Below are 13,771 nucleotides of genomic sequence, written 5' to 3' on the forward strand. Positions count from 1 at the left end.
TGAAGATTTAGTCGCATATGCGAGTGATTTACTCGCAATGTAGAGGGCTGATGTATATATATACATAAATGAATTAATGTAGCAGAATAAAGAGGGTGTCTGCATTTCAACATAAACTCAGTGATTAAAAAAATGTTAACTAAAGATTACAATTTACATCTGTATAATACAATTAATTTAAATTTCTAATATGATATAACTATCCTATTAATATGAGCCTTCAATAGATGCCACAGTACAATACAAATTTACAATACGAAAATTAAAAATTACAATATGAGACGAGTTCACTGTTCATCACTATGATGATTTCTTGTTGACGATTTTTTTTTTTTCAGCATTGAAAAAAAAGCCTTCAGCAGAACTTGTTGACTGTCATGCTTGATTTTCCAGTGTCAATTTCTCCAACAAACAATGGCCTTTGACTGTAGAAGTGACATGGTCAGGTGGTTGGTGTAACTGGTTTGTGTCAATTTTGTCAACCAGTATTTTTCATAAAAATATAATTATATAAAATGTAATCATCTAGTTTCAGTATAATAACATGGTTTTAATTTTTTTTTTTTACATAATTTTGTTAAAGACTATTTTTTAAAAAAAGAGCTGTTTTTCAGCATATGTCCTGCCAATATTGCAAAAACGCATTAAAATTTACATTTAGAGATAAATTGAATAAAATCTATTTTTGTATTTTTTTTTAAATGAAGTATTTATTTCTTAAATAAGCTTACATGGCATTTAGGTGGATAAATATGTAATATTTCTCATTCTTTGGCAGTTACACCATTTGACATTTTCAGGTAGCCTGCATTCAGTTTTAAAGGGGTCATATGATGCTGCTAAAAAGAACATTATTTTGTGTATTTGGTGTAATTAAATGTGTTTATGCGGTTAAAAAAAAAAAAAACACACCACATACTGTACATTATTCTACTCTATGCCCTCTGCCCCGCCTTCTGAAACGCGTCGATTTTTACCAAGGGCTCATCTCTCTGAAAAGCGAGGTGTGCTGTGATTGGCCAGATATCCAACACGTTGTGATTGGCCGAATGCCTCAAGCTTGTGACGGAAACGTTACACCCCTTAACATATTGTGATGACCTTTCATCAGAGCGACGAGACAAAAACATAAAAACCCATTATAAACGTGATATAAAACATGATTTCTAGTCATGTTCTCTTTTTTTGGAAGGCAAAAAACAAAGTAGTTTTGCTTTCTCAACGAAACAGCGTCATACACCGCGGCCGGCTTGAGTGAGCAGAGACCAGAGGCCTAGAGGCGGACCGCGAGGACTTGAGTGCAAACCTTACTGGTTGTGGTTGCTTGTGTTTTCTACACGGAGACATATGAACGCCTCCGTATGTTCCTTGGTCCCTGTTAAAAAAGACGAGAAAGCTATGAATAACGCTGTGAATGGTTAATGGTATGATGGTATAATAGTAACGCTAAATTACTTTGGACAACTTAACTAGTTATTTATAAGAGAAAATGCCGGTGACGGCAACCAAGCTAACAATTGTTTAAATGACAGGTCCGGTTCAGTTAGCCATCAATAACGTAATTTGTATTGTATACATTGATAATATCAATACGGTAGTAATTTGTACTGGCATTTAAACGTTAAACTTATATTTATACAGTTATAACAAATGTTTGTAATGTAAATACATATTGAAAGCATATTGCCCCGTTAACACTCCGACTCCGCTTAATGTCCGACATTTTTTAATTTTTGAAATTCTGGCTTCCGAGGATCCTTCCTTGACATTGAGAAACATGGCAGCGGCGGCAACAACAATACTACAACGAGAATAAAAGGTACGCCTTATTTCTTTGCGTGAACATCTGTGCAGCATTATATTCCCACATAGTGACGTAGATATGTGGGGGCGTGTTAAAACGAGCCATTCCAGGGGGGCGTGAACGAGTGTTAACTTTTATAAAGAATATCTCTTTGGATTTGAGACTTTAGTCTTTGCAACTTTACAGATCTTCTTTATTCACCAAGAGCTTGTAACACTCCAAAGAGTAAGAAAAATTCATATCATATGACCCCCTTTAACTTTTTGTAAAACATGGTGCACAGCATTTTTTTATTACATAAATCAACATAAGTACACTATGTACATTTTAAAATACCTGATGCATGCTTTTAAACAAGTTTTTTAAAAGATTTTTGAATTTCTCATCTTGCGACCCCCCTTTTTTTCGTCACTGACCCAAATAGTTTTGATGCGAGTCTGTATTTCTCTTCTGTAAAAGCACTTTTAACACTGCTTTCAAAAAAACACACACGAAGTGAAACTGATGAAAGCATCAAACCATAGCTTAATATGAATTACAGCCAATAATTAACTCGTTGTTTGAGCGGACCTGAGTGAAAGCTACAGTCGCTAGTCGGTTGCTCCCTCGTGTGGTTATACACACAAATGCAGGACAGCTCGTGCTTGTACAAAACAACAACAATAGATGTAATGATGTCAGTGCTGACAGATATTTCACCTCGACAGATGTGTGACAGCAGGTTGTCAGCGCAAGTTTAATATCAGATATTATTGTTTCCTAAACGTGAAGAGCTCAGATCTGCGCCAGAAGCACAGCGGGTGAGTCTCCGTTATATAATAACACCCTATTATAAATACACAATAGAGAACCTACATTGCATTTTACGGTTAAAACCCCACTGCTGCTTATTATTGTGATGTTAATTCTAACTGGAAGCTGAACATTCAGGACAAGCGTGGGTTTAAACAGCTGTACTCAGTTAAATGATCCTGTATTTCACAGACAGAGGCGTCGACCGTCTTACTCCTCATGGCTTACATCGGAAGATTATTTTCTTTCGCAGTTCTGTTTGGCTTTGTGACCGCTGAGCTGCACAAAAGAACAGGTAATGCTTTTTTCTTCTGCATTTAAGTCTTTTGGAGTCTGTTAAACACGAACTCTTTTTTTTTCTTGTGGTTAATAAATCTTCGTCTTCGTTTCTCAAACGGCTGTTTTTGTCAGACTTTTGGCAGGTTCAGCGTTTAACCATGAAAATTAATTGAGTGAGAGCCTGACATATCAATGAAAATCCCCTAGAGCTCTTATAAAATGCTTAAATTAAATGCGTTATAGTCACAGACGATCAGTCCATCGAGACAAGCGGTGAGAAAAGTAACAGGCACCACGTGATCAAACCCAGGCTCGGGTTGCCAAGTCCGCCGTTGTCCCGCAGGATTTGGCTACTGTTGCTGCGGATTGTTTTTGTTGTTTTATAGAATATGTTGTACAAATTGTATTTGCTCTGAAATATTGTCTCATATAATTCTTCCTAACTGATTTCACATCTCAGTGAGACCGTGTGCTATTTTGAGAGTGTAGGGCCAGAGATTTGCGGAGTCATTAAGAACTGCGCCATTTTATTTGTAATGTTGCCAACACCAGGCAGAGCCCTCTTAGAGCCTCAGAATTAGAGAGAAAAAAAAAAAAAACCGGTTCATTTAGCCACAGATAATTTTGTGACAGGTGGTGTTCTTTACAGTACTGTTTAATTTCTGTACTTTCTGTTGCTCCGACACACACAGCATTCGAAAAGCTGTACCCATCAGCTGTCACTATGAGTGCAATTGCCTTACTGTCTTTATAAGCTGAACTTTTAAACATCTAAATGTTTTTCCATCCTCCACATCAGATATGAGAAGCCTGGGATTCTCGCCCGTGCACGTTTTTGGTGGCCATGACCAGAAATTATCTTTGAATGTTTCAATTGAAATATCACTTGTATCTATTCCTCAGCCGCGTTTCACACTGTATAAAGTCATTTTCACGATCTTTCTGTGTCCCTGCACACCTCAGCTCCTGTGTTCCTGGAAAAGTGGGATGCACTTAGTTTGATTTCCCGCCAGAAGAGAAGCAACGCGGGTGACGAAGAGACTAAACTCCCTGCCAGCCTCGAGAGGGAGTGTTTAGAGGAGGTTTGTGATTACGAAGAAGCAAGAGAAGTCTTCCAGGATAATTATCGCACCGTGAGTCTGAATATTAACACGTTTAATATTACTACCAATATTCACAGTTGCGCTCGTAATTACGTGCAGACTTTAAATGCATTGTGTTTTTGTTTTCTTTGAGATATCTTCTGGTCCGTCTACATCGGTAAGTGGTGAATGTTGCATATGCATGATGGTCCATGTGAGAAAGTCATGTGTCAACTGTTTTTTTCCAGACGTCTCCAGTCCTGGAGACCCACCTACCAGAGTGTGTTATATGTGTTAGTCTAATTAAAGCACCTGGTTCAACTCAACAGCTGTTTAGTGTGTTGAATGGACTGGAGTTGGGAAACCCTGCATTTCAAGTACCCGATCAGATGAATATAGACAAGAGGAATCAGTTGTTCCACTTGTTGCCCTGATGCTGATTAAAGAAATATATATATAATACATTGGACCTATTCCATGTCCAGGTCAGCTGGTTATTAGATGAAACTATCAACAGGTAAGCAGTATGTTGGATTTCATGGGAATGCAGTTGATTATATAGTTATATAGCGGTCAAACATAAAACAGTATTGCACATGGGATTGCTACGGTTTACCAGTCGAAATCACGCCTTCCAGAGAATCATGTACTAATGCTCAAGATCTGGTGTATTCAGATTTATAGATTTATAGACATACAATGTTTTAAGTGTGAGACATGCGTCATCTCTGATGTTGTTTTACATGCTAGATGGTGACCAGTGTGCTGAGCAGCCATGCAAAAATGGAGCCATGTGTTCGGATAGTGTGGGGGGCTTTGACTGCATTTGTAAATCAGGCTTTTCGGGGAATCAACTGTGAGACAGGTATGTCACTGAACCCTCATCTTGATTGAGCTCTATTTAAAAAGCACAAATTAAAAGGATCAAGAAACAGAATATTTAAAATGTCCAAAATTAGGCTTTCTACCCCTTCTGAAATGCCAGAATTTGTAATCGCACAATCACACATCCCTTAACGTGTCAATCAAGGAGGTCTACCTTTAAACTTCCTACAGCTGACGAGATGACCTGTATCATTCACAACTCTAAATCCATACTTGTCAACTTGATTCTCTTCCAACGCATTTGAAGTTTGCTCATCTTCTTTGTCTTCTTTAATCACTGAGATTTATTCATCACTGTCTTCTGTTTCTTTCCCCCTCGCCACTTAAAGGGTCATGAAACCCCAGACTACTGTTTCTGAGATTTTAGCAGAAGTGTTTGTGTTGCACATCACAGAAGACAATGCTAGCATCCGTTAATTTAAATTGTTGGAGAAAACTTGTTAATGTTGAGCTTTTTTGTGCTATTTTCATCTTCCGGGTTTAAAATCTACATCGTGTTGACGTCACAATTTGTGACGTGGCAATGGACTATAGTACATCAATGACTCGTCGGTGACTATATAATTATTCATGAGACTGTGTGTTCTTATCCTATGAGAAGACGCTTCACCTAATTATTCACAACAGCATGTATTTATTTGCTATGACAGAAGCTTCAGACTCTTGAGATTTTGTTTTCGATGCAGAGTGCAAATGGCTGTGAATTTATTTGTGTATTTAACTAGATTGGAGCGAAATGAAATGGTATGAAACCAAAGGTGTCTCTTTCACTTCCTCCCCCTCCACTCCGCAGTGCACCACACCCAATTTTGTAGCGTTTTTTTTTTTTTTTTTTAAACGGTGGTGAGAACTAACCGGTGCTCATTCTAAGTACGGCCTTTGATACAATCTCGTTTAACATCCTCCTAGACAAGCTGGACTCCCTTGGAGCAATGGGCACAGGTCTGTCTTAGTTTTAGCAACTGGTGTTCCCCAAGGCTCAGTTTTGGGCCCTCTTTTATTTATTATTTATCTATTGCCCCTTGAACATATTTTGAGGAAGTACGGCATTATTTCCACTGATATGCTGATGACGATCAGCTTTATCTATCTTCTATGTCTTTCCTCCACCTTCACTGTTCAGCTGTTAGCTGAAATTAAAAACTGACTATCATCTAATTTACCACTAACTCAATAGTGGTATAACTGAAATCTTACTAGTAGGTACAATTTCTACTAAATCTGATAGCTTTTTAGTGACTATTGACCTGTCTATAGTTTTTCCATCTTTGCTTGTTAAAGTCTGGTTGCCCTTCATTTGTGTAATTCCCTTCCCTTGGACATCTGTAACAGCAATAGTCTTCATACCTTTAAATCTTGATGTAAAACTAATTTATTTAAACAGGCTTATTTATGATTTCACATGTTCTAAGCAATATTTTATTCCTCAGTGTCTTAATGTATGTTACAGTATGCTCTGTTTTTTGTTATTATATTAATATTCTTAGGATGACTTTTAAGGTGAACTGAGAGTCGTGAAAGGTGCCTATAAATAAACGTAATGAATAATGATGCTGAGGTCTGTCAAACAACTCATGCCTGTCCTGTCAGTCACAAGAGCATAAATCCAGTGCAGTAAAGTGAATTCAGAAAGATCTGAAAATGCATTTCATGACCCTTTCAACAAAATTATGACATATAGTACAATGCTTAACATTTAGTTTGACCTGCTAAAATAGAGCTTGAAACTCTTAAAGAGTTCACCACTAAATAAGAAATTTAAGTATTTCTGAATTGTCTTTATTACGTGATGCTGAATGAAGTTTGTTGTTGTTCTCTCACTGATTTTTTCTTTTCACATCTAGATCAAACGGTATGTGTAATCGATAAGAGCAAAGGGTGCAGTCAGTTTTGTAAGCCGGGCTATCAGTCGTACGAGTGCTCGTGTGCGTACGGCTGGAAACTGCAGCAGAAAGAGAAGTGCGTGCCGGCTGGTGAGTCCCTTACGCAACAGCTGATAATGTCACATGAGTTGAGAAATTGTACTGATCACAAAACTCTTTTGCGTTATTATTACTAAAATAATATTAAAAATAATTTTAGCAAAAGTAAACTAAATAAAGCAAGGTTTTATAAGCATTAAGTATGTATGTATTTTTAAAAAAAAAATTAATACATTCCTAGATATTGGTTGTATTTTGAGAACACCAAAATAATAGTCCAATCAATACCAAATCATCACTAAGTACACATTTAATTTTCTTAAAATTAATTTCTTCTATTTTCATTTCTTTTAGTAACGTTTCCATGTGGAAAAGTGGCAAGTTTGAGTCAGTGGGACAGACGTCAGTCAGCTAACACACGGTCAGACTATCAAGGACTCACCTGCGGCTCAGAAGAGTGTCCCTGGCAGGTGAACAAAAACCACTTGATCCTCCAGACATCATGTTTGTTGATGAAAGTTCACAGATTTCATAGAAAATCCCGTAGTGTATGCTGGCCACAGACTAAGACAATGTTTCTTCTGTAACTATTTAAAAATTTGGCAAGTGTACGATGACTAGTGTTTTGAAAAATCTGTTCAGGTTTTAAAAGACGTATAGTGTATTCCAGCCTTAAGTCATTCATATCTACTTGAATTTAAGTGCTGTTAGAGTTGAATGCGTTAGAAATTGTCTGCCGCTTATAAGGGTGCGTTAAATCCAATAAAGGCAGGGTCTAATGTTCCACATCCAAATTTTGAGCAGTTTTTGAAACACCCGTATTCTGTACATACACAAAACAGTAATTTAAGACACTCACTCTCATATTTAGATGCCGTGGTAACTTTTACAGTGTGCAGTTACTTCACATTGTGTACATGTACTCATTTTTTCAAAGGCGATGCTGCGACAAGGATCGGTTGGTTTCTGCAGTGGGGTGATCCTCAAAGAGAACATGGTTCTCACCACAGCCCAGTGCGTTAGGAAGCACGACAACTTTCAGGTGGCGGTGGGTGAGTGCCATTATGTTTTCAGAAAACTTTCATGAACAGTGGTTTCCTAACATGCTAAAAAAATCCTTCCTCACACTCTACAGGTAAAAGGGTGACCTCATTCGAAGCAGGAGAGCAGACGCTTCAGGTAAAGCAGGTGCACATCCACCCGCTCTATGCTGAGGGCAAACCTGACAATGACATGGCTGTAGTAGAGCTGACGCAGAAGATGGTCTTCAAGAAGAGCGTGCTTCCAGCCTGTCTGCCCGAGAGAGACTTCGCTGACAATGTGCTCATGGCGGGCGACTACATGGGTGTCGTCACCGGTGGAAGGAAGCTTCAGGTGCAACGGATCTTGAAGGGAACCTCATGTTAAACCACCTGTCCTATGACAAACTGCTGGTTTGCTCGCAGCGCCACTCTGGTCAGGTTGGTGGACATTTCAGCATTTTATGGGGTTCCAATGGTCACGAAAAACCACTTCACAAATGGTTTCCTCATAATCAAACTTATTATTATACACTCATGCAATTGTATATGTAATGATCCAAGCTTCAAAACATAAAAAAGTTGTCTAGGACTCTCAGAATAATAGTAAAACTTAGTAAATGCGCAGGTGGATGTTTTCCAGTTTAGTAAAATTCTTGCCAACATTGCTTAAAAAAAACAGGGTCCAATGGGTTAAAACTCTAAATGGCCAACAGTGGATGATGGTGAGATGCTACAGAGATGATGACTAACAAAGAATCAAAACGTATGAATTAGCTAGCTTTGGGCAACAACTGTCACAGCCGGGGTCAATATTTGCATTTGCAGGTATTAAAAACATCTCAAAAAGTCTGAAAGTGCACTTCCACAAATGAAGGCCTCAAAAAGTCTTTAAAAATCTTAAAATTATTATATTCATTGAGGAAGATATCAGTATTTTGAAATGTATGCACAGTATTTTTATCTTGTTTTCTGACATATACAGCATGGGGGTAACTGCAGGGAGAATCAAAGGTATTTAAAGTAGAGACATATAACTGAGTGCTTTGATTTTGTCTTTAGGTCACCAACAAAATGGCGTGTACTCTGCCTCGAGCTAAAGCAGACTGCATCTTGGGACACGGCAGCCCTGTGCTCACGCTGTACAGAGAGGTGTTCTTCCTCACCGGCATGGTCAGCCAGCCTCCAGGAACCGACTGCAAGAACGGTTATGTCTTACAGAAAGTGTCCCGCTTCTTGCCATGGTTAAACACATTCATGCGCCCGTAATGGAAGAGAAAAAGAATGAATGTACGATACGTTTCTACCTTGTTTTTGTTTTTAGTTGACATTGCCTTTGTTCCCACTTATACACAATAAATTATAAGCGTTAGAAAAACAGTCAGAGTTCGTCAGGGGGGTGTTCCAGAAAACAAGGTTAACTTACATGTACCCCTGATCTGATCGTTTTTGATAAACCCAAAACTTGTGTGTCTGTTAATACGGCTTTATAATTTAGTGTCTATCTATGAGTCACATTATGAGTCCTGTAGCAAATAAACACATCCTTTTAATTGCGGAGCCGTCAACGGGTAAGATGAGGGTGGGGGGGAAAACGTTGGTTTTAAGATTTGTAAGGTAAAATAAAATGAGCATTTGATTATGTTATAATAATGCAATTTTGATGTTATGCATAATCCGTGCCGTCACCGCCACTAGAGCCTCATGAAAAGGTGCTCTGCTGAAAAAAAAAACCCCAATGGAAACCATCACAGAAATTCTAATGGTTTCCACTACAAATACCATTACAACTATCAACATTTAAGCATTAGAACCATTAAAAATGGTTTCCTGTAGTGTGATTTGGGACATTAGGTTCCATTAGGTATTGGTCACCAATAGAAGGTGACCAATTACTAGTAGAAACCAATAGGCACCATTACAGTTTCCATTAAAATCAGTATAATATCCATAATAACTGTTAAAACCATTACGAATTCTGTGATGGTGTCTATGTGTTTTTTTAGCAGGGGGGTATGCATAAGGGTGAAACTATCCCTGACACATATCCTGTTTCGAAGCAGTAAGTGTAGGATGTTATAACTACTTAAATACCCTGAAAGTTGCATCAGTTTTTGGAACGAAGAGCTGAGATTTTCTGGAAAAAAAAAAAAAAAAAAACCCCTCAGAAGTGATTGGATTTGTGCTGTATGTCCTGAACTTTTCCTGTGGTAGAGAACCTTTTCACATTCTGATTACAAACACATTTTGTTTTCTTTTAAATAACACATGCACTGATTAATCTTTCAGAGTAACACAATGAATGTGTATTAAAGGGGTCTTGATACATATTTTTTTTAATTATTTAAGTTCCTGAAGTACATTGTTAAAGTTTTTTTTTTTTTTTTTAGACCAAATTGCTAAATTAGATATATATGACCATTGTATTACTAACTGAGCATGAGTAGTGCACATGGCACAAATAAGAAACTAAAGCTAATCAGAGCTAGCTTTCTATAGACAGTTTTAAGCTTGACGTTGGAAATGATTGCACCAACAAAAACTGAACATCTGCTTGAGGTAACCTTGACTGTGCATTTTATCATAAATAATGGCGTGATTATTGGGCAAGTGACTCCTGGACATAAATAAAACACAGTATTAAATAAGAGAGAAACTGAAGTCTGTCAACTGATTGAACTCAATGACACCCTCAAACCTCTTTTCATTATCTTAGCTGCTTGATGTTGCAAACTTATATGGAGTATCGTATAATTTAATTGTAATAAACACTATAATAAATAGTTTGATCACAAATAGCTTTGCCGTTTACTGCGGGGTTGTTAATCTTCTACATAGTAAAACAGTTGGTGTGAAATTAACTTTACTTAACATCGTATATAGTACCACTTTATCAAGAGTAAAAAGTACAGTGCTAATAAAGTGAAGGTCTTTGCTTTAGTGAATTAGTTCCTGCATGAACATAGTTGAACACCTTTATAAGAACTTAGCTGATGTCTTCTTACCAAAAATCAAAACAAAATCCAGCTCAGTCTATGTTTATATTTGTCACTATAGCATTATAGAAGTAAAGCTGAAACAACAGAATATGTAGCACTGTTATTTCCCACCTTTACGGTGTCCACCTCTGATGTAGGTTTCATTGGACAACTTCTCTGCACTGTTTGTCTGCCAGGATAATAAATTCTTAAAATATTATTATTTAATATATTTATATAAGTTTAATGAGGATGCTTACACATTCAGTGATGTGCTATTGCTGTATCTTCAGTGGAAGGCATTATTAACTGTTAACTAGAACCTGGTTTGGAACACTTCTAATGTTATGTGTATTCAGTGTTTTTGTCTCTCTTTGGAACGTTTTCTCCTTATTTCTACTCATTTTCCTGGAATGAACCTGCGGTTAGACTCAACTTCTTCATCGCTGGCAGTGTTAGAGACCAGTAACTGATGGATCTAGTGGCTGTTTGTGTCCCTCCTCCCCAGCGAGAGGGATCGACCCCTCAGTGACCACACGTGGGAGGTTGTAGCTCTAGCATATCAAACACATTATCCGGACAGTAGCCTCATTTCATTGTATAGGGCTGGATTGAATGAGCCATTAAAATCAATGCTGACCATCGATCGTCCTCCAGGGACTTTCTGTGAGTGTGTGAAGCTGCCATTACAGCTAACCGCATCCTCTTGACTGTTGGAACACCAACAACTCTGCAAACTCTACACACTACATTTCACAGCCAAACACATGCAAGAAGTGGAAAAGAGAGCAACTCTGCAAACTCTACACACTACATTTCACAGCCAAACACATGCAAGAAGTGGAAAAGAGAGTGTGTGAGAGTGGATTTCTGCCTGTTAGAAATTGAAGCCTGCAAGAAGCTTGTGATACAATACTTGATAGGGTCCCCTTAACTCACACTCAACCTGCACCCTCACTCTCATTAGCTCTATTACAATACTTGATATTCCATACTTCATGTTCTGTTGCAGATCCGACTCCTCCCCTGACCGTTCACTCACCCTGTATCTGCTCTCTCATTGGCTGTAGATCTGTGACTCCTCCCCTGACCGTTCCCTTGCCCTGTATCTGCTCTCTCATTGGCTGTAGGTCTGTGACTCCTCCCCCGACCGTTCCCTTGCCCTGTATCTACTCTCTCATTGGCTGTAGGTATGTGACTCCTCCCCCCGACCGTTCCCTTGCCCTGTATCTGCTCTCTCATTGGCTGTAGGTATGTGACCCCTCCCCCAAACATTTTCCTTGCAAGTATCTGCTCTCTCATTGGCTGTAGATATGTGACTCCTCCCCTGACCGTCCCCTTGCCCTGTATCTGCTCTCTCATTGGCTGTCAGGTCTCTGTCACTCCTCCCCCGACCGTTCCCTTTGCCCTGTATCTGCTCTCTCTCCTCCCCTGACCGTTCCCTACTCCTCCCCTGACCGTTCACTCACCCTGTATCTGCTCTCTCATTGGATGTAGGTCTGTGACTCCTCCCCTGACCGTTCCCTCGCCCTGCAGTATCTGCTCTCACACCTCCCCTAACCGACTCCTCCCCTGACCGTTCACTCACCCTGTATCTGCTCTCTCATTGGCTGTAGATCTGTGACTCCTCCCCTGACCGTTCCCTCGCCCTGTATCTGCTCTCCCATTGGCTGTAGGTCTGTGACTCCTCCCCTGACCGTTCCCTCGCCCTGCATCTGCTCTCTCATTGGCTGTAGGTATGTGACTCCTCCCCGACCGTTCCCTTGCCCTGTATCTACTCTCTCATTGGCTGTAGGTCTGTGACTCCTCCCCTGACCGTTCCCTTGCCCTGTATCTGCTCTCTCATTGGCTGTAGGTATGATCCCTCCCCCCAAACATTTCCTTGCCTGTATCTGCTCTCTCATTGGCTGTAGATCTGTGACTCCTCCCCCCGACCGTCCCCTTGCCCTGTATCTGCTCTCTCATTGGCTGTAGGTCTGTGACTCCTCCCCTGACCGTTCCCTCGCCCTGTATCTGCTCTCCCATTGGCTGTAGGTCTGTGACTCCTCCCCTGACCGTTCCCTCGCCCTGCATCTGCTCTCTCATTGGCTGTAGGTCATCACTGATGTAATTTCCAGTCAAAACACATTTCACACTGCAGGACCGTGAGTCGACGACAGATCCAGATTTTTAGCTTGCCAAATATCTCGTGATTGTTGCTCGTATGAACAAGCACCAATTTGCCTCCAATTTTGATAATTTGTTGAAATTTTCACAAAAATTTTAGCAATTGAAAATCGGGGCAAAAATGGTGTGTGTGTGCAAAGCATATTTGTGTCAGAGAGGGTCAGAGAGCTCTCGGATTTCATCAGAAATATCTTAATTTGTGCTCAGAAGATGAACAAAGGTCTTACGGGTTTGGAAAGACATGAAAGTGAGTAATTAAAGACAACATTTTAATTTTTGGGTGGACTAACCCTTTAATCAGGTTATATGAATAGATTAATTTAAGGCAGATAAAGTCTGCGAAGGATAGAGTTGCAGTCTTTGCAATAGCACACACTGTATAAAGGTCCTAGTGCGTGTTATTTTCACAACTTACAACTTTGAAAACTGTTTTGTGGAGTTTACGTTTATTGAAAGTTTTTTTTCTTTCTTGGTAGTAAGACGTTTTGCCATCTGAACTTTCGGTATGTTGTTTTGTTTTATTTTTATTATGTAGCCTTGTTATGTCGCTACCTGGACTAAGGTCTATTACATTTTTATTTATTACTACTACATTTCACAAATAATCAAAATCTATTGCTACGACCCGGAATCTGCCCTACCTAAATGTCCAAAACACCTTTAAATATTTGCCGTGCATAATTGTATACAATATTTTTTTTCTCTTGTCTTTATTTTCTACATTCTCTTCATCCAAGTTGGTGTCTTTTTTAAACATAGCATATTTTAAATGAATAGAAAGGTTGGTAAACACAGACAATGGGATGGGGGTTGAGGGGATTCCGTACATGGTGAAGAGCCGGGC

General features: G+C 39.1%; 1 protein-coding gene across 1 annotated transcript; it reads left to right on the plus strand.

Annotated features, from left to right (window-relative positions):
- Positions 1 to 2,788: 2,788 nt before the first annotated feature.
- proza (protein Z, vitamin K-dependent plasma glycoprotein a) lies at positions 2,789 to 9,081 on the plus strand. Its single transcript, XM_042721034.1, is given in 11 exon segments — positions 2,789 to 2,891; positions 3,839 to 4,008; positions 4,111 to 4,135; positions 4,708 to 4,808; positions 4,810 to 4,822; positions 6,687 to 6,815; positions 7,119 to 7,234; positions 7,702 to 7,816; positions 7,900 to 8,118; positions 8,121 to 8,224; positions 8,846 to 9,081. Coding segments are annotated over 11 exon segments (1,275 nt in total). The 5' UTR covers positions 2,789 to 2,815; the 3' UTR covers positions 9,053 to 9,081.
- Positions 9,082 to 13,771: the final 4,690 nt, after the last annotated feature.

The sequence above is a fragment of the Cyprinus carpio genome, chromosome B3 (genome assembly GCF_018340385.1).
Source record: "Cyprinus carpio isolate SPL01 chromosome B3, ASM1834038v1, whole genome shotgun sequence".
NCBI lineage: Eukaryota > Metazoa > Chordata > Actinopteri > Cypriniformes > Cyprinidae > Cyprinus > Cyprinus carpio.